Here is a 22,764-nt window from a genome sequence, read left to right on the forward strand (position 1 = left end):
ACTGGGATTGCAGGCATGAGCCACCATACCTGGCCTGGTTTTACATTTCAATGTAGTTGAATTTGTCAGTATTTTTCTTTGTAGTAGTGATTATTTTGTCTTGTATAACCCAGAGTCATAAAGAGAATGTGTATATAGCATGAGATGCTAATTTTGTTTTTCCAAATGGATAGCCAAGTGTTCTGTATTAGTAATTCAGTTGTCTGTTCTTTTACCGCATATTGATTTATAATGTCATTTTCATCATATATCAAGTTCTTTCATATCTAAGACTTTGTTCCTGAGTACTCTGTTCTGTTTCACTTACATGTTTGTTTCTGCGTTAGTGCTAAATTGTTTTATTCACTATACCTTTAGAATAAGTCTTAATATCTGGTAGAGAAAGTATCTTTATTCTTGATATTTTTTAGGAGTGTGGGAGGGGATTATTGGCCTTTTACTTCTTTATTTGAGTTTGAGGAATGGCTTATTATACTCCTCAATTTTGTAATTTTGATTAAAATTATATTGCATTTGTAGATCAATTTGATATAAAGTTGACATCCTTATAATGCTAATCCTTCTATTGTCCTTCTTGTTTTTACTCTTATTTTCTGAGAGATTTTCTCAATTTTTTATTGCAGCCTTTCTATCAAATTTTATTTAATCTTTTGGGTTTTTAATTTCTAAGAGCTCATTCTTGTTATTTCATCATACCTTTCTTAATAGTATATTCTCCTTGTTTCATGTTTGTAATGTCTTAATTTAACTCTTTGAGGATATAAGTCATGTTTGTTTTGAAGATGTCTCCCCCTCACCCCTCCCTTGATGTTGTTGTCCTCTTTTCTTTTCTTTTTATTTTTTGGAGACTGGATCTTGCTCTGCTGCAAAGGCTGGAAATGCAGTAACCCTATCATGGCTCACTGCAGCCTCGATCTCCTGAGCTCAAGCCATCCTCCCACCTCAGCCTCTTGAATACCTGGAGCTACAGGTGTGCACCACCACACCTGGCTAGTTTTTTTTTTATTCTTTGTAGAGATAGGGTCTCACTGTGTTGCCTAGCCTCATCTGGAACTCCTGGGCTCAAGTGGTTGTCCCACCTTGGCCTCCCAAAGTGCTGGGATTACAGTTATGAGCCACTGGGCCTGGCCTGGTCTTTATTTTCTCTGAGTGTTTGGCCTCATTTTGTAGTAGCCTCTGAGTTTCACATGAGAAGCGATATAGTTTAGATGTGTGTCTCTGCTGAAATCTCATATTGAAATGTAATCACCAATGTTGGAAGTAGGGCCTGGTGGGAGGTGATCATGGGGGCAGATTTCTCATGAATGGTTTAGCACCATTCTTCTTGGTACTATTCTCACAGTAGTGAATGAGTTCTCATGAAATCTGGTCCTTTAAAAGTGTGTAGCACCTCTTTCATCTTTCTCTGGATCTGGCCTCCTTCCTCTTTCTCCTGATATGCCTGCTCCCCCTTCATCTTCCACCATGATTGTAAGTTTTCTGAGGCCTCCCCAGAAGCCACGCAATGCCAGCATCATGCTTCCTGTACAGCCTGCAGTATTGTGAGCCAATTAAACTTCTTTTCTTGATAAATTACCCATTCTCAGGTATTTCTTTATAGCTATACGGGAACAGCCTAATACAAGAAGCTTTTCTCAAATGTCTGGTGATTCTAGACTGTGTTTATATTTAAGAATGAGGCACTAAAAAGCTGAGAAGAAGCTCTTTGGATGTGGAACCTTTGCATTGAATTGGGGGAACCTTACAATGTCTTTTTTCTTGACCTGGTAGTTTTCCTAGAAAAAAATCTTATAGTCTCCTCCTTATACTGCTGTGAGTATAGGAGTCAGTGTTCAGGGTGCTGTGAGGTCTAACTGCCCATGGTACAGATTTTGCCTAATCATATTTTTAATAAGGTGTCTTACGCCGACCCCCAGTTGTGTTTGCTTTTCATATTATCAGAACATCTTTTGCTCATCCTATCTAGTTAGTAAACTGCTTCCCTTTTTCCAGGATGTGGAGGAAGATTTTTCAGGGAGGGAGTTGGCGGAGGCAACCTGAGAGTATAAAGTACTGGTTAGAGGTTTCCAACAATGCTCCTGCATTCATTTTTACCATATAGCTTGGTTTCAGGGTTGGCTGTTCTGTTAGGTTCTGAAAGTTTGTGTCTCTGCTAAATTTGTATATTGTAACATAATCACCATTGTGATGGTAGGGTCAGGAGGTGGGGTCTTCAGGAGATTATTAGCTCATGATGGTGGAAACCTCAAGTAGAATTCAGAAGGTGGGTAATAGCAAACTCCTCCAAGCTAAAAGAGCATGTTTTAATCCAATGCAAGGAAGCTAAGAATGTTGAAAAAACTTAGAGGAATTGCTAACTAGAATAACTAGTTTAGAGAAGAGCATAAATGACCTGATGGAGTTGAAAAACACAGGATGAGAACTTTGTGAAGCATACACAAGAATCAATAGCTGAATCGACCAAATATAAGGATATCAGAGATTGAAGATCAACTTTATGAAGTAAACCGTGAAGACAAGGTTAGAGAAAAGAGAATGAAAAGGATTGAACAAAGCCTCCAAGAAATATGGGACTATGTGAAAAGACTAAACCTATGTTTGATTGGTGTACCTGAAAGTGACATGGACAAGTTGGAACCAAATTGGAAAACACTCTTCAGGATTTTTATCCAGGAGAACTTCCCCAACCTAGCAAGACAGGCAAACATTCAAATTCAGGAAATACAGAGAACACCACAAAGATACTCCTTGAGAAGAGCTACCCCAACACACGTATCATCAGATTCACCAAGGTTGAAATGAAGGGAAAAATGTTAAAGGCAGCCAGAGACAAAGGTTGGGTTACCCACACAGGGAAGCCCATCAGATTAACAGTGCATCTTTCTGCAGAAACCCTACAAGCCAGAAGAGAATGGGGCCAATATTCAAAATTGTTAATGAAAAGAATTTTCAACACAGAATTTCATATCTAGCCAAACTAATTTTGATAAGCGAAGGAGAAATAAAATCCTTTAGAGACAAGCAAATGCTAGGAGATGTTGTCACCGCCAGGCCTGCCTTACAAGATTTCCTGAAGTAATCACTAAATATGAAAAGGAAAAACTGGTACCAGCCACTGCAAAAACATACCAAATTGTAAAGACCATCAACACTGAAGAAACTGCATCAACAAATGGGCAAAATAACCAACACAATAAACATACGTGTGCATGTCTTCATAGTAGAATGATTTATAATCCTTTGAGTATATAATAACTAATATAGGAACAGAAAACCAAACACCTCATGTTCTCACTTGGAAATGAGAGCTGAACTATGAGAACACATGGACACAGGGAGGGGAGTATCACACATGGGGGCCTGTTGGGGGTGGGTGGTTACAGGAGGGTTAGCATTAGGAGAAATATCTAAGGTAGATGACGGGTTGATGGGTGCAGCAAACCACCATGGCATGTGTATACTTATGTAACAAACCTGCATGTTCTGCACATGTATCCCAGAACTTAAAGCATAATAAAAATAAAAATAAAAAAATGAAAATCAGTGAATGTAATTCTAACTCAATGTAATTGGTTAATTAATGTAACATAACTTTTCTTCATATAGAATTTCTAAATATCTCCTCTTGAGTGGAATTTCTAAACATCTCTACTATTTGAGGAAAACATCTTTTCCTGTGAAAACATGTTTGTGTGTCTGTGTCTGTGTGTATTTATATTCATATCCAAGAACAGAATAGAAATTGTCATATAATATTAAGGGACTACCAAACCTCTGCCTTGAAAATGTGATTGTTAGGTCAGAATTTTATCTAAATTTTGAAATACTCTTCAATAAATGCTATTTGGCAAGTAATATTTAATATAGGTCAACTATTATAGCAGTAATATATCACCAAAGTAAACATAATAAGCCTTTACAGATTGGCCTTTGATTTTCCAGGTTCTTTTGTTTTTTTAAAAAAAGGATTAAATTTAAACTTAATGGAATAATGAGCATACTCTTTGTTTATTGTAATGGGATTAAAATGATTATGTGTTATCTTTCTACATGATTTGTTAGTAAAGTGGGAATCACGTGATTTTTTTTTTTTTTTTTTTTTTTTTTTTGAGAAAGAGTCTCATTCTGTTGCCCAGGCTGGAGTTCAGTGGCACGATCTTGGCTCACTGCAGCCTCTGTCTCCTAGGCTCAAGAAGTCCTCCCACCTCAGCCCTCCAAGTAGCAGGGATCATAGGTGTGCTCCACATGCCGGCTAATTTTTGTTTATTTAATTTATTTATTTTGAGATGGAATCTCTCTCTCTTGCCCAGGCTGGAGTACAGTGTGCGATCTCGGCTCACTGTAGCCTCTGCCTCCCAAGTTCAAGTGATTTTCCTGCCTCTGCCTCCTGAGTAGCTGGGATTATGGGCATGTGCCACCATGCCCAGCTAATTTTTTGTATTTTTAGTAGAGACAAGGTTTCACCCTGTTGGCCAGGCTGGTCTCAAACTCCTGACCTCAGATGATCTGTTCACTCTGGCCTCTCAGAGTGTTGGGATCACAGGTGTGAGCCACCATGCCCGGCCATTTTTGTTTATTTTTTAGGGATGATGTTTTGCCATGATGTTTGTTCAGTCTGGTCTTGAACTCTTGAGTTTAAGGGATCCACCCACCTTGGCCTCCCAAAGTTCTGGGATTGTAGGAGTGAGCCACTGTGCCTGGCCTGTGATTTTCTTTTATGAATAAAACACATGAGATATCCTAAATAATTCATTTTACTTTAACAAATACTGTATAAAATAGTTTCCATCAACTAGGATATAAGCATCTTTTGGTTATAGACTATTTTGTTATTATTTCAAATTATTTGGTTTACTTTATGATTAAACATGTAAACTGCTATTTATTTACTTTAAAGTAGACAAGTATCTAAGTGAATGAATGAAAGTTGGAGGTTATGTAGTTGTAAATTAAGAAGGCATATAATTTAATGGTGACTGAATTAATATTGGAACTAATGAGTGAGTGAAGGAGGAGGACCTATCATATAGAATAATAGTTTTTTGTACTTGTATAGTACATAATGTTCTTAAAAGTGCTTTCATATATGAAAATACTCATAAAAATAATTATATAAGGTTGTTCATAATTCTATTTGTATTTGGCCGTTCTCACATTGCTATGAGGAAATACCTGAGATTGCATAAAGAAAAGAGATTTAATTAATTGGCTCATCATTCTGCATGCTTTACAGGAAGCATGGTGCTAATATCTGCTTGGTGTCCGGGGAGACCTCAGGAAGCTTACAGTCATGGTGGATGGCAAAGTGGGAGCAGGCATGTCACATGGCACTTTTGTTCCTCTCTAAATTGGTTATTGTAGTTAGCAGTTCCTGTAACCTTTTATCAAGACTCTTAGCTTGCTCACATTGGGTTAGAACATGCTTCTTTGGCTCAGAGGAGTTTGTTATTACCCACCTTCTGAAGCCTACCTTTGTCAGGTCATCAATCTCATTCTCTGTCCAGTTTTGCACCCTTGCTCGAGAGTGTTGCGATCATTTGGAGGAGAAAAGTCATTCTGGCTTTCGGAATTTTCAGCATTTTTGTACTGGCTTTTCCTCATCTTGGTGGATTTACCTACCTTTGATCTTTGAGTCTGATGATCTTTGGATGGGATTTTTGTGTATGGGCTCTTTATGTTGATGTTGATGTTATTGCTTTCTGTTTGTTGCTTTTTCTTCTAACAGCTCCTCCTCTGCAGGTCTGCTGCACTTTGCTGGAAGTCCACTCCAGACCCTGTTTTCCTGGGTATCACCAGTGGAGGCTGCAGAACAGCAAAGATTGCTGCTTCTCCTTCCTCTGGAAACTTTGTCCCAGAGGGGCACTAGCCTGATGCCAGCTGGAGCTCTTTTGTATGAGGTCTCTGTCAACCCTTATTGGGAGGTCTCTCCCAGTCAGTAAGCACGGGGGTCAGGGACCCACTTGAGGAGGCAGTCTGTCCTTTAGTAGAGATGGTGCACTGTGCTGGGAGAATCCCCCTTGTCAGGATCAGTCGCTGTCCTCAGAGCTGGCAGGCAGGAAATACTTAAGTCCACTGAAGCTGCGACTGCAGCTGCCCCTTCCAGCAGGTGCTCTGTCCCAGGGAGATGAGAGTTAGCTGTTTTTTTTTTTAAGCAATAAAGTATTTTAATTTTATTTATTTATTTATTTTTGAGACAGTCTTGCTCCATCACTTAGGCTGGAGTGTAGTGATCTGATCTTGACTCACTGCAGTCTCTGCTTCCTGAATCAAGTGATTCTCCTGCCTCAGCCTCCCACAGTAGCTGGGATTACAGATATGCGCTACCACACCTGGCTAATTTTTGTATTTTCAGTAGAGATGGGGTTTTGCCATGTTGGCCAGGCTGGTCTCAGACTCCTGGGCTCAAGTGATTAGTCTGCCTTGGCCTCTCAAAGGGCTGGGATTAAAGGTGTGAGCCACTGCACCTGGCCTCAATCAAGTGTTTTAAAAATAAATACATTTTTAGATATAATGCTATTGCACACTTAATAGACTACAGTATAGTACAAACATTTATTTGCAATTTCTTGGAAACCAAAAAATTGATGTGATTCACTTTATCGCAACGTTTGCTTTATGGCAGAGGTCTGGAACTGAACCAGCCATATCGCTAAGGTATGCCTATATTAAGAAGTCTATTACCTGAAGAAAATAATTATTAGGGTTTATATATAGCCTGCTATAGAATAGTAATCTTATGAATAAAGGGATTCATAAGAATAAGGAATTGGAATCTCACACCAGTCAGAATGGCTATTATAAAAAAGTCAAAAAATAGCAGGTGTTGGCAAGGTTGTGGAGAAAAGGGAACGCTTATGCATCATTGGCAGGAGTGTAAGTTAGTTAAACTATTGTGGAAAACAATGTGGCTATTCCTCAAAGAATTAAAAACAGAACACCATTTGACTCCAGCAATCCCATTTCTGGGTATATACTCAAAGGAATAGAAATTGCTCTACTACAAAGACACATGGCATGCATATGTTCATTGCAGCATTCTTCACAATAGCAAAGACATGGAGTCAACCTAAATGCTCATCAGTGTTAGACTAGATAAAGAAAATGTGGTATATATACACTATTAAATACTATGCAGCCATAAAAAAGAATGAGATCGTATCATTTGCAGGAACATGGATGGAACTGGAGGCCATTATCCTTAGCAAACTAATGTAGGAACAGAAAACCAAACACCACATGTTCTCACTTCTAAGTGGGAACTAAATGATGAGAACACATGGACACATACAGGAGATCAACAGACCCTGGGGCCTACTTAAGGGTGGAGAGTGGGAGAAGGGAGAGGATAAGAAAAAATAACTGTTGGGTACTAGGTTTAGTACCTGGGTGTTGAAATAATGTATGCAACAAATTCCTGTGACATGAGTTTACCTATATAACAGACCTGCACATGTACCCCGAACCTGAAACAAAAGTACAAAAAAAAGAAAACAGAAATAAGAAATTGGAGATACGAAATGAGCTGAATTTAAAATGTTTTCTCATCTCTTCACTGTGAACTTAGGCTGCTGGGTGCTTTTGAAACTAGAATTTTTGATAGAGAAGTATATTTGATGTCTGCAACATACTCGGATTCCCTTAGTATCTTTTGAGTGGCTAGGTATTCTTGGAAGCATATAAAATATTCATATTGTGTTTATCTATGATTAACATTATGCTGTTGAGGGAAGTGTGGGAAAGAGGGCTTTTTTAAAGGCTTTAAATGAGAACAGTGAATCTAGATTAGTTACTTTGGAGAATGCCTTTGATATATATATATATATATATATATATATATATATATATATATATATATATATATGTTAACTTTATGTTTGAACTTTTTCAATAAAATTCAACTCCCATTTCTGTGTTTAGTTGGGAAAGGGGATCAAGAGATTTTAGTATAAGGCTACCTGAAGTTACTTCTTTTTCAATAGCTGAGCAAAGAGTTGAGGTTTTTGAAAACCTGAGTAAATGAAACACAGCCATCTAGTGGATGGAATTTTAAAAGCTGTAAGCATGTAATTTAAGCACCCTGAGCTCATGTAAGCATTATTATTAGGCATTCAAGTTAATCATTATTTACTAACAAAGGGTAATATACATTAAAAAATTTTAATGGGAAGGGGAAACATTACATATGATTGTTGAACCACAGCATTATATAAATACCTTCAGAGGTTGGTTGAACTAATATAACATTCTCATATGTTATAACATTTTCCATTGTAATATTAATCAGAGTTTTTGAATTGTAAAACTTCAGTAGTGCTTTTTAAACTCATGGGCATTCTGAAACATTGATGGAAAATATTTAGGCCTCTTTTGCCTATTTAAAGTAACCTATTATGGTTGAAGCACAGATTTAGTTACTCACTGTCTTCTGTTGGAGTGACTCTTAGTCATTGATGGCTTATAAACTTTATTGATGCAAAAATGAATTATTTTCCAGGAGCAAGATACTGCTGTGCAAAATATGCATAAGAAAGTAGAAAAATTAGAAACAGAACATATGGACTGCTCTGACCTTCTACAGCGACAAACAAACGAACTTGAATTTAGCACTCAACGAGAGGAACTCCTTAGAAAAGAATTTGAGGTACATTTTCTCATTCTTTTATGATATATATGTGTACAACTTATACACACACACGTACATAAAACCCATTTTGTGATTTAAGGTTGGAGCATTTTACTCTGCGATAATATATAAAAATAATTCTAGGGGCATTTATTTATAATGTGTATTTGGCTTCTTTGAAAACTTTTTAAATCTGAGTATTTTGTGTTTTGCCCTAGTATAAAAAATATATTCACTTTTTAACAATTAACTCTCATAGAATATTCGGGAAGTTTGAGAGTAATTGTTTACATTATTAGGTTGAGTAAGCAATGCAGGAAAAGCTTTGGTGTACATAGGTTCTACATGATAAAAATAATATTACATTTTAATTTTGTAGTTTGAATCATGTATAATAGCTAGTTTTGTGGAATGTTTTTCCAATGAGACTTAGGAAAGGAGCATCAATTTACAAATGAAAAATAGGATTTTTATTAGTGAATAATACTGAAAATAACTTTAATCTTAAGAGAAATCTAATTGATTTCATTAGTTCATCTTCTTTTTAAAATTTCTCTTTGCTTTGTGGGAAATGAAATATTTAAACAGATAAAGAAGTTTTGTCCTACACATAATTTATAATCTTTATTAGGTAAATAAATACTTATGAAGAATATTTAATGGTAAAGTGCTAGAGTTAACACTTATTAAACTCACTGTGTCATTTAACATTGTTAAGAATAGCAATAAGAGGGCTGGGTGCAGTGGCTCACACCTGTAATCCTATCACTTTGGGAGGCCAAGGTGGGTGGATCACCTGAGGTCAGGAGTTCAAGACCAGCCTGGTCATCATGGTGAAACCCCATCTTTTTTTAAAAAAAAAGAATAGCAATAAGGATTATAACTTTTGGGAGGAAGGAAGTATGATTCCTAACATTTTTAGATAATATGTAAATAAAATGAATAGTAAAATCAGCCTTAAAATTATTGACACTAGTAGAAACATTCAATAAGGAGGCTAGGCAGAAAATAATATATGACAATTATGTTTATATTCTTACATACCAGCGATAATTAGATAATCTAATACTGAAAGGTTTTCTTCATCACAGTAACAAAATAGGAATAAAATAAACAAATACATTAAAATTATAAAATTTAACTGAAGATCTTAAACGAACATGGTGAGATATTATAGGAACACTTAACACTGTAAAGACATACATCCTCCCTAGATTGTATTATGGATTAAAGCAGTTCCAAGCCAAACTTCAATGGAATTAATTTGGAAAACAGAATCTAGAATTCCTGTAGAATACTGAAGTGACCAGGTGAGAGTATCTAAAATATTTCGATAAGAGTAATAGGTGTTTTTTTTTCCCCTACCAGATGCATATTATAAAGCTTCAGTGGGGTGTCAGTTGTTCTTTGGTTACATTGCAACAGAGACCAACTTTGGTTAACTTAAATAGGGACTTCAGTATGGGAATCATGTTCACAAACTTAGAAGGAAGGCTAAGGAATCAAACTGAGAAAGCACATGGATCCCAGAGTATCTCCAGAGGTCTTGGGAGCAGAACTGATGTTGGGGTGAACTGGCATCAATTATTTTCATTCTTTTAAAAAGCTATATTCAGGATTTAAATACCAGGAGGAGGACATTTAGTTGAAATAGGTAATTCATCCCCAATAAATCCCTCCCAATTCTAACAAAATTAAAGCCTCAAAAAAGAATTCTTATAAGGAGATCACTATGCTGGTAACCAAAAAGTGCAATAACTCTAAGACCAGACTGTATGAGTATTGTATTAGAACTAATATCTGTCTCTCTATCTATAGAGATAGTATTCATACTAAAGAGCTAGATAGAGAGATAGATTGACTCCCCTGGTTCTGAGTTTTTCAGACTTGGACTAAGCCATGCTACTGGCACCCCAGGGTCTCCAGCTTGCAGATGTTCTGTCATGGGTTTTAGCCTCCATGACCACACAAACTGGTTCCCATAATAATCTCCTCCCATATATCTATATCTTTATCTATATATCTATATAGATGTAGAAAACTTTAAATATATATAAAAGTAGACATAATAATATAATGAACCTAATATCCATCACCAGCTTCAACAATGATCAATTTGTGAACAGTCTTGTATCCTTATACCCCTACTGATTTTTCCTCCTCCCATATTATATTGAAATCTCCAGCCATCGTATCACTTTAACCTTAATTTTTTTCTTATGATTTCTAAAAATAAGGAGTCTTTTATTTAAAGTTGCATTATCGATATCATATATAAATTGTTTACTGATAATTACTCAATATAGTCAAATATCCAGGCATTATTCAAATTTTAAATTGTCTCATAAATGGCATAAATGTTGTATATGTTTATAGTTTGATTCTGAATCTCAATTAGGTCAAGATGTCTATATGTCTCTTGAGTCTCCTTTAATCAACACGTTCTCCCTGTATCTTTCTTTTTTTCCTTTTAGTATATTTTTGAACACATCAAATTATTTGTGCTGTAGAGTTCCCACTGGTTGTGAAATTTCAGATCATCAGAGATAACAATGTTTCTTAGTATGGATCTTTCTCATTCAGCGTGCAGGACATGCAGTGGTCATTTTAGCCAGGAGACTCATGTCCTTCATTTTCAGGAATTCTCTTGATTATTTCTTCACAATATCCTCCTCAGTTTTTTTTTTTTTTCCTTTTCTTCCTTTCTGAGACTTTTATTATTCAAGTGTTAGGCCAACTCAATTGATACTTTACTCTTCCCTTAACTTTCTCTTTGTCTTTTTTTGTTGGTGATGCTTCTTGGGAGATTTGTTTGACTTCACTTTCTAATCTTCTAATTGAATATTTTCTTTTTAATTTCTGGGAGCTTGTTCTCTGTGTCGATTTTGTATTATCCTGTTCCTACATTATGACTGCAGTATTCATTTACTCAGTAAATATTTATTGGAGTGTCAGGCACATTTCTGGGTCATAGAGGCATAGCAGAGAAAAAGAAAAGCCTCCTCCTGCTTCTCCGCCTCCCTTTCCTCCTCTCCCCCTCTTCCTCTTTCTCCTCCTCCTCCTCCTTTTTCTTCTCCACAGAAGGATAGCAGAGAACAAAGAAAAGCTGCCTCCTTCTCTTCCTTGTCACAGAGGCATAGCAGAGAACAAAGAAGAGCCGCCTCCTCCTCCTCCTCCTTCTCTTTTTTTTTTTTTTTTGTGAGTCAGAGTCTTGCTTTGCCCAGGCTGGTGTGCAGTGGTGGTCTCAGCTCATGGTAACCTCCCCCTCCCAGGTTCAAGTGATTTTCCTGCCTCAGCCTCCTGAGTAGGTAGACTTACAGGTGTGTGCCACCATGCCTGGCTAATTTTTCGTATTTTGAGTAGAGACAGGATTTTGCTGTGTTGCCCAGGCTGGTCTTGAACTCCTGTCCTCAAGTGATCAGCTCGCCTTGGCCCCCAGAGTGCTAGGATTACAGGTGTGAGCCACTGTACCTGGCGGAAAAGCCTCTTCCTTCTTGAAGTTGACATTCTGGTCAGGAGGAATCACATATTAAATGAAACAATGTATAGTATGTTAGTTGGTGATAATTCTGTGAACAGTAATAAAGGAGTCCAGGGGAGGTAACGAGTAATAGGGTATCCTTTTATATTGATGGTCATGGAAGGATAACTTGATAAGGTGACATTTGAGCTGAGACCTGAAGGAAGGAAGGGATTGAGCTGTATGGATATCCCAAGGAAGAGCATTCTAGGTAGAAGGAATAGAAGGTGTAAGACCTGAGTTGCAAGTGTATTTGTAATGTTTGAGGAATAGCAAGTAGGCCTTTGTGACTGCAATAGAATTAGCAAGAGAGAGACTAGTAGGATATATAGAATGGCAGACAGATCATACAGGATTTTGAAGGTCTTTCATAGTTCATTGTAAGAACTTTGGTTTTTGTCTGAGATAGAAAGCTATTGGGAAGTTTTGAGCAGAGGAGTGATATGCCTTTTCTCATTTATGTTTTAAAAGCATTATTCTGGACACTCTTTGATAACAGATTACGAAAGACCATTTTGGAGACTATTAAAATAATCTAGTTGACAGATTATTGTGTTTTAGACAAGGAAGTAGTAGAGGAAGGTTCTGTCTTGCAAAAATGTATCCACATTTGACCATCTCCTCTACTATTACCTTGTAGTAGATTATGTAGTTGAGATGGTCAAATTTGGATATACTTTTGCAAGATAAAAACCACAGAAATCACTGATTAATTGAACCTGGATTATGAGAGAAAAAGAGGGAGTAAAGGATAATGCCAAAGATTTTGGCTTGATCAGACAAATGAATGGCATTTCCATTCCTGAAATGGTAAATAATACAAGTGGAGTAAGTTTGGGAGAGGTCAGGAATTTGGTTTTAGATATGTTAAGTTTGAGATTCCTTTTAGGCATTCAAGGGGAGATGTGGGGTAGGCACTTGAGTATGTGAATATTGGGTTTAGGGAAGCCTTATTACTGTTGTAGGGTAACAAGGACATGTAAAAAGTTTCATTGGAAAATTTTGAAATATTACAATCTATAAGTCTTTTCTCTGTATGTCTTTCATTTCTGCAAAGGGATATCTGCTAGTTTCAGGTTTGATGATTATAAAGTGAAAGAAGGAAATGGAGGAAGAATCGGGTTATCATGCTGTTTAGTATACAGACTTCCCCCTGGTTTCGGTCTGGTGCACCCCTCTTCCTCCCTTTCCATGTGTATTTCTGCATTCAGCTTCTGGTTCAGGTTTATCTTCTTCAGATAATAAACCTTTTGTGAGGGCTAGGGTTATTTGTTTGGCTACTTGGGGTAAGGGTGGATGCCTTGAGGTCTGATTTCTTACAGCGATGACTAAAAAAAAAATATTTATTGAGATGTAATTTGCATACTATAAATTTGTTCATTTAAAGTGTACAATTCAGTGGTTTTTAGTATATTCACAGCATCGTGCAACCATCACCATAATCAATTTTGAAACATTTTCATCATCCAATAAGAAACACCCCCCCACACACACAGAAATCCCGTACTCATTAGCCATCACTTTTCTATTCCCCTTTCCCTCTCAGCCCTAAGCAACTACTACTCTCTGTCTTTATGGATTTACCTATTCTAGACATTCCATACAAGTGGAACTACAATATATAGTCTTTTGCTACTGACTTCTTACACTTAGCATAACGTTTTCAAGGTTCATCCATATTGCAGCATGTATTAGTGCTTCATTCTTTTTTATGCCCGAATAATATGCCATTGTGTAATATATATTTTGTGTATCTGTCCATCAGTTGATGGAAATTTGTGTTTGTATTAGTCAGGGTTCTCTAAAAGGGCAGAACTAATAGGATATATGTATACATGAAGGGGAGTTTATTAGAATTAACTCACACGATCACAATGTGAAGTCCCACAGTATGCTATTTGCAAGCTGATGAGCAAGGAAGCCAATCCAAATCTTAAAACTTTAGAAGTAGGTAAGCCAACAGTGCAGTCTTTAGTCTGTGGCTGAAGGCCTGAGAGCCCCTGGCAAATTACAGTGTAAGTCTAACAGTCTAAAAGCTGAAGAACTTGGAGTCTGGTGTTCCAGGGCAGGAAGCATCCAGCACAGAGAAAGATGAAGGCTGGAACATTCAGCAAGTCTCCTCATTCCACTTCTTCTGCCTGCTTTATTCTAGCCACCCTGGCAGCTGATTAGATGGTGGCCACCCAGACTGAGAGTGGGTCTGCCGCTCATATGTTAACCTCTTTGGCAACACCCTCGCAGACACACCCAGGAACAATACTTTACACCCTTTGATCCAATCAAGTTAACACTCAGTATTTACCATAATAGTGTTGTTTCCATTTTTTAGCCATAATCAGTAATGCCATGATGAACATTCATGTACAAGTTTTTGTGTGGATGTTTTCAAATATCTTTATTATATATCTAGGAGCGGAATTGCTGGGTCACATGGTAACTATATGGTTAACATTTTGAGGAATTGTCAGTTGTTTTGTAGTGGCAGCACCATTTTACATTCCCACCAGCAAGGTATAAGTGTTCTAGTTTTTCTAGATCCTCACCGACACCTATTATTATCATTCTTTTAAATTATAACCATTCTAGTGGGTGTGAAATGGTACCTCATTGTCATTTTGATTTGCATTTCTCTGATGATTAATGATGTTGAATATCATTTGATGTGCTTATTAGCCATTCATATGTCTTCTTTGGAGAAATAGCTATTTAGACCCTTGTCCTTTTTAAAAACGGATTATTTGTACTGTATGTGTGTATATATATACATATATATGTATATATGATGTTAACAATGGAGGAAACTGGGTATGGAGTATGTAGATGGACTTAACAACAGAAATGTCAGTAAGAACTTGGCAAAGATAAGAGCCCTCATACTCTAGCCATATGTGGTTTATTTTTTACAAGATTAAAGAATGAATAAAAATATGAAATTATATTTGAAATAATATTTTAACTTATTTTCCACTTGCGCTGAACATATTTTTAGGCCAATAAATTCAAGAATTCATTATATTTTATATCATCTTTTTAAATACTATGGTTTTTAGATGCTTTTTAAAAAAGAAATAGGGACCAGGAGCTGTGGCTCATGCCTCAGCACTTTGGGAGACAGAGATGGACGGATCATTTGAGCCCAGAAGTTCAAGACCAGCCTGGGCAACATGGTGAGACATCGCTACAAAAAATACAAAACTTAGCCAAACGTGGTGGAGTCTGCCTATAGTCAGTCCCAGCTCCTCGGGAGGCTGAGGTGGGGGGATTGCTTGAGCCTGGGGAGGTTGAGACTGTAGTGAGCTGTGATCATGCTACTGTACTGCAGCTTGGGTGACAAAGTGAGGTCCTGCCTCAAAAAAAAAAAAAAAAAAAAAGGATTAGGATAGAGTTAATGTTCTGAATATTAGAATTTAAAAAATCATTTAGAGGTCACTTAAGGGGCCAGGTGTGGTGGCTCACACCTGTAATCCCAGCACTTTGGAAGGCCAAGGTAGGCAGATCACGAGGTCAGGAGTTTGAGACCAGTTTGGTCAACATAGTGAAACTGTCTCTACTAAAAATACAAAACAATTAACCAGGTGTGGTGGTGTGTGCCTGTAATTCCACGTACTTGGGAGGCTAAGGCAGAATTGTGTGATCCCAGGAGGCAGAAGTTGCAGTGAGCTGAGACTGTGCCTTTGCACTCTAGCCAGAGTGACAGTGCAAGACTCCATCTCAAAAAAAAAAGTCACTTAAGGATGCTATAAAACTCTGTGATCACTAAAAGCATTTTATTAATTGTGTTACAGTTGTGAGGCTGTATTATGTAATAGTGATTTCTCTTTTGTTGGTAGGAATCTTGGTAAGGCAATTTTGACTCAATTAAGAAAATATTGGCCGGACGTGGTGGCTCATATCTGTAATTCCAGCACTTTGGGAAGCTGAGGTGGGCGGATCACTTGAGGTCAGGAGTTTGAGACCAGCCTGGCCAACATGGTGAAACCCCATCTCTATTAAAAATACAACAATTAGCCGGACATGGTGGTGCTTGCCTGTAATCCCAGCTGCTCCAGAGGCTGAGGCAGGAGAATCGCTTGAACCTGGGAGGCGGAGGCTGCAGTGAGCCGAGATTGTGCTACTGCACTCCTGCCTGGGTGACGGAGCAAGACTCCATCTCAAAAACAAAACAAAACAAAACAAAACAAAACAAAACAAAACAAAACAAAACAAAACAAAACAAAACAAAACAAAACAAAACAAAACAAAACAAAACAAAACAAAACAAAACAAAACAAAACAAAACAAAACAAAACAAAACAAAACAAAACAAAACAAAACAAAACAAAACAAAACAAAACAAAACAAAACAAAACAAAACAAAACAAAACAAAACAAAACAAAACAAAACAAAACAAAACAAAACAAAACATAAGACAAACAAAAATATCTAATACCTAAACCTTAAGATGTGGTTATGCATAACCCAGTATTGACTTTTTCCTGTAAAATACTTAATTTCCTCAATATCTGTTTTTATTGATTGATATTATAGGTATAAAATTATTTTAGATTAGTTTTATTTTTACTCTATGTTTTTTTCTTCACTGTTGTGTAAATACTTTTGATAATACCAGGTTTCTGCTTTTGGAGAGCTTGAAGCTTTGAAGATAGTCTAGGTAGTCTTTATTTTTCTTCTATTTGTAATAATTTTACAAGTGGACAGATTTAGTCTTCTAACTTACCTATGATTTCTCATATTTAAATTCTTTTTAAAGGCTTTGCTTTATATTATATATCATATATTGTATATTAGATAGTATATTTTGTACTGGCTGTTTGACTGCATAGTGACATAATAAAAAACCAGTTGAATTTCTGGAGAGCATTTTATGTTAGTTTTGCACTCAATTGTGGAGACAATAACTACCAATAATTCTAGGTACTTTTAAGTAATTATCAATGGTATTTTTAAAGAAATTAAGCTAATATGGGATAATAATAAAGAGGAAAATTGTTAAAATTTAATTTAACGAAGAATATTGTTTAATATCAGTAATATAAAACTAAAGCAACGAATAGACATTTAGCCTAGTGAATGTTTTAAATTTTAGTGAAGCTTTTTTAACAGTTCCATTTCTTGAAAGGTGATTTTTTTAATGTGTCTAAGCCAAAGAAGTTTTTATATATATGAAACATATATATAAAAGAATTTAAAAATCTTATAAGCTTTATATCACTGTGTCTTAATCATCTTAACATGGATCAATGCTTTCTTAGATTAAAAACCACACAACACACTCCCAATCCAATTTTATAAATGCTATACTGGAGACCAGAGAATCAAGGGAAAAGTGAACTGGAAAAAGAAATATCCATGGCTTTTATAAACCTCTTTACAACTAGGGGAGTTTATTATCATGGGAAATAAGCTTAACTCAATAAGAAAAGAGAAAAGAGAAGATGCAAACCTAATTCTGAGGGAACTGAAGAGTCTTCTGAAGATTATGGTAGAGCAAGAACAGCCTTTGCAAATAAATTCTGAATTGCTTCTGTCAGTCATATTCTATATTATAGTAACATAAAAAAAGGGTGGAAGGTAGCATCTTTCTTTAAATGTGTACTACCTTCAAGTGGAAAATGAAAAGAAAAATGTATTTCACATTTCATAGTTGTAGATAAAGACCACCCTGTATGATTCATCTTTTTAAAGCCATCATATGTTTGTAGGAATCATTTTCAAATATCCATATGTATAGATTACTAACTATAAAATAGGTAAATGATGAAATCACCTGTGTTATACAGTCATAGGTATTACACATTTAAATACATAATTTTATGTTCATAATAAATTTTAAGATTGGAACTTCAGTTAAATATTTGGTAAATACTCAAGTTTTTGTTGCCAGAAAAGATAGAGATAATTTTTAAAGAAGGTAAATTAGTTTATTATCACGTTCATCAGAATTTGTGATCTGCAAATTCTGTTCCTGATAATTCTTATTTTTATTATCTGTGTTTTTTTTTTATTATACCTAAAAGTAATAAAACTTTGTTTTTTCATTAAACTCTTTTATAATCTGAGTGGTATACTTAATTTTTTGCTGAATAAAAAAATTACAGTGTTCTCCAGTTTATTTCTGTTGTCAGCCTATTGCCTTCATATATCCCTTCTGAAACTGTTAAGGCTTTGTTACCATCCTCAGTGACTTTAACTTTGAATTTTCTACCTTCAGAACTGCATAGTTAACCACAATTAAGATGACTGGCACAGAGAGCTCTGAATCTTTCTATGTCCTGCTATGCTTTATATGAGCCTGTTTATGTAAAATAATCTAGGGGATTCTGGAAAACAATTATGTTTTGGCCATTAATAAAATAGTTACAAATGAATCATAATTCAGAGACAATAAATAGAAGGAATATCCTTTAGAGGCAAATCAATTTTTGTCCACAACACAGGTCTTTTGCTTACTTATAATGAAAAGGCTTACAGATGTGTCAGGACCCATTTTGGCCTTTGGGTTAAGGACCTAGTATGGCATCTGGCATATAGAAGATACTCTATAAATGTTCCATTCTCCTTTTTAGTTGACCTATACAGTAAAATAAGTATTAATGAGATCATCATGAAAAGGTACAAACCTATTCATTTGTTTTTAATAATCTTTTAAGTGTTTTTATACAGTTGCATTTGTTTAATTGGATTGAATGCAAATGTAAAATGGTTGGACTTCTGTGAGGTAGAATAAAGTGGATTGGACTTCCTGACCAATTCACTTCCAAGACCAGTTGGACTTCCTTCCTGTTCTTTTTTATGTGGCAGTTCCCATGTTCTGAGTCACAAAGCAGCATTAATTTTGCCTCTGAGTTGTTTTCTTTCATGTACCGTGCTGGCTACATGGAAAGTAGAAGAGCTACTTAAAAACAAACACCATCTTCAAATTAGAATGCCTTATTAAGATTTAAAATATATACCGTACAAGGCTGAACTGAAGAATCTTCTGAAGATTATGGTAGAGAGAGAACAGCCTTTGCAAATAAATTCTGAATTGCTTTTGTCGTCATATTCTATATTATAGTAACATAAAAAAGGGTAGAAGGTAGCATCTTTCTCTAAATGTGTACTATTTTCTAACAATGCATTTTTTATAAAATATGTCATGTTACTGTAAAAGTTAAATGAGAAAATAAATGAGACTTTTTTGAAAACTGTAGCATGTTAGTATTTAACTCTAGGCATATTCTCCTCAGTGACATTAAGGTAAACATCCTCTCTCGTGTAGAAGTGATGTTAGAAATATAAATGCTTACATTTAAAATGCCAACATTAAAGGTCAGACTAATTGAATAATATTATTGCTTCTTAAGATGTTTGATTAGAATAAGGATGACAAATAGTAAAGGGCTTGTAGACTGTTCTTAATTATGACTCTTCAATATATGACTCTAGTTATTAAGTGTTATAATATTGTGATGCCTATTTTACAAATACTTATCAAATACTTGGAGACTTTGACCCTTTGAGGTATCTTTTTGGCAATAAAAAATCGTTTGAGACCTTCTGTTTAAGGGCTCAAAAGATAGGATTACTAACTATGCCTCCCTTCCCTGCCCAGGTAAAGAATAAGTGTTGTAGTTAAATATTAGCACACATGTAATAAAATATTAACAGCTATTTAAGTGTACCAAAATATACTTAGCATTAAAATAAACATCGTAGAATTAATCAGTCTATGATGATTCAGTCCCTTGCAATCATCTTTTTGTAGATGGATCATTACTATGTTTATTACTTATGAAAACATCTATTACTGGGAATTATCAGGTGATAAAATCTGGAAAAATAAACAGTCACTTTGTGTTTATACAAGTTATTGATATGTTTAAGGGTAAACTTTGTACAACTGATTAGGAAACTGTAATATATAACACACTCCTGAGAAAATCATTAACTAGTATGTACTCAGGAGATAATTCATCCCATTTTTCTTGATGTCTGTTTTAGTGGACTGAATTTCTTATCTTAGTTTTTCTGTTTGACTAATTCTTTTAAGTTCATCTATATACTTTAAGCGGGATATATTTGGGGGTTTTGTTTACTCAATCTTTCAGCATATTTGGTGTACATATATGTTTTCATAACTTTTGTGAAACTTTTGAAAGAGGCCCATGGAAGCCATAGAAGCTGATGTGATGTGGAAAACTTCTGGGTATGTTTGGTTAATTCTGCTGCTCAATTTGAGTCATCAGCTCATCCCTGGTTTATGATAAAGTAACATGTATTGAAGCGTTGGATAGGAGACATTCTTCTCTATATTGCCATCTTCAAAGACAGAAAACTCACCTTTCTTAAGTGTAGTAGATGATATAATGGGGCTTATTATGATTTAGTGAGATACAAATCACACCAAAAAAGAGGTAAATTAACACCTAATATTTACTAAAATAAAATTATTTTGGCAGTACATTGCTGCAGGAATGGACTTGGCATTTAGCTTATAAATGACAAAATGTGTGATAATTTTGTGTTATGTACAAAACTGTTGTTTGGCCGGGTGCAGTGGCTCACACATGTAATCTCAGCACTTTGGGAGGCTGAGGCAGGTGGATCACTTGAGGTCAGGAGTTTGAAATCAGTCTGGCCAAGATGGCAAAACCCCATCTCTACCAAAAATACAAAAACTAGCTGGGTGTGGTGGTGTGTGCTTGTAGTCCCAGCTACTCAGGAGGCTGAAGTAGGAGAATCGCTTGAACCCGGGAGGCAGAGGTTGCAGTGAGCTGAGATTTCATCACTGCACTCCAGTCTCAAAAAAAAAAAGACAAAACTGTTGTTTGTAGTGTACAGTACATAGTATAGTGTAATACCTATATACAGGCAAAGCTTATATAGTTAACCTGTAGTATATATATATGAATTTGTGTTGGATTTTGCATTTTAACCAGAATTTTATTATACTTCCTGCCTTTTCTTTGTTGATTACATTAGGATTGAATGCCTGTAAAACAGTTTATGAACGCTGTGTTAGTTCTCTTAGGTGGTATTGGAAAAAAATTTTTTTGAGCAGCATGTTAATGTTCCTCTAGCACCCTCTGCTGGATTTGAGAATTAATTCATTGGAATTGAAGGTTAAAAAAAATTATTAAGAAGGCTTAAATTTAATTATGTCTATCAACAGAGCCTACTCTTGGAAGGAGTTTGTTTAAAGATTTGAAGATTTTTTTTGCTGTTCTTACTGAGTAACTGATAGTTTTAGTAATAAATGGCTTATAATTTTCTGACATTTCATTTTAAAGTAAGGTATGGAAATAAAGATGTGATCTCTTGTTTATTATTTCAACCCCCTTTGTTTTGCTCTAAGCAGGAAACACAGAACCTCTTCTTTACTTTTGGAGTGAAATCCAGATTATTAATTAATTAATATATATATACAGGAAATGAAAACTTGAATTGTTGATTCATTACAGAATCACTGAATATTCTACATTTTAACAAAATATATGACTATCATTTTGATAGAGAAACATATGTGCTTTTTGGAATCTGAGAAAATATTTTAAGATTATTAGCCTCGTTTCTTTTCTCTTTGTGCTGTTTATTAGCTTTTTATTTAAAAAGATTTATTTCCATAGGTTTTTGGGAAACAGGTAGTGTTTGGTTACATGAGTAAGTTCTATAGTGGTGGTTTGTGAGATTTTGGTCCCTTACTAGCTTTTAAAATCATTTATTTTCAATCCTATGGGCTATTTCCTTGTGACTGGCTAGACTTTTTCTCACTTACAGAAAGTAAAATGAGTATACTGGGTACTGAGAAAACTGACTTCAGTTCTTTAAGGGCAAGAACTTTATCCTGTGGAGTTTAAAAATTTTTTATAAGAAAAAATTAGCATTGGGTCCACCTAGGGTAATGCTCATTCTGGTCTGGGGTAAACATAAGAATTTCTCTGCTACAGTATGCATCATGCTTTATACCTACAACCTCTAAGGGACTCTTGTTCTAAGAATTCAGAGTCAGCATTTAGAAAGAACTTTTTTTCCACAGTGAGAATCAGAAGTTTAAGTTAGGTGGCTGTGACTTCTTTAACATTCCAATTAGGGATTCTTTATTTTTTAATTGAGATATACTTCACATATCATAAAACTTACTCTTTAAAAGTATACAATTGAATGGTTTGAATATGTTTACCAGGCTCTGCAACTATTACCACTATCTAATTTTAGAGCATTTTCATCACCCAACTAAGAAACTTCATCTCCATTAGCAGTCACTGTCCTTTCTGATCTCTCCTTCTCCTTCATCCTCCTGCAACTACTTAATATACTTTTTGTCTCTGGATTTGTCTATCCTGGACATTTCTTACAAATGAAATCATACAGTTAATCCATAGCATCACATTTATTTGTACTTCATTCTGTTTTCTGGCTGCATAATATTCCATTGTATGGATTCACAACATCTTGTTTATTCATTCATCAGTTGATGGACATTTGGGTCCATTCCACCTTTGGCTATTATGAAAAATGTTGCTATAAACTTTTGTGCATAATTTTCTGAACCTGCTTTTACTTCTCTTGGGTAAATACATAGGAGTGGAATTGCTGGGTCATATGGTAACTCTATGTTTAACTTTTTGAGCAGCTGCC

General features: G+C 35.5%; 1 protein-coding gene across 20 annotated transcripts in view; it reads left to right on the plus strand.

The window, feature by feature from the left end:
• Positions 1-22,764, plus strand: part of CCDC171 (coiled-coil domain containing 171) — a 499,054-nt gene that overhangs the window by 110,383 nt on the left and 365,907 nt on the right. For all 20 annotated transcript variants that reach the window (XR_008481645.2, XM_035306113.3, XM_035306098.3 and 17 more), the window contains one exon: positions 8,495-8,641. Coding sequence is in view for 19 of the 20 variants with exons in the window: in XM_035306113.3 (XP_035162004.1) it covers positions 8,495-8,641 (147 nt within the window). In the remaining variant the exon portion in view is untranslated. The remainder of the gene's footprint in view (positions 1-8,494; positions 8,642-22,764) is intronic.

The sequence above is a fragment of the Callithrix jacchus genome, chromosome 1 (genome assembly GCF_049354715.1).
Source record: "Callithrix jacchus isolate 240 chromosome 1, calJac240_pri, whole genome shotgun sequence".
In the NCBI taxonomy this organism is placed as follows: Eukaryota; Metazoa; Chordata; class Mammalia; order Primates; family Cebidae; genus Callithrix; species Callithrix jacchus.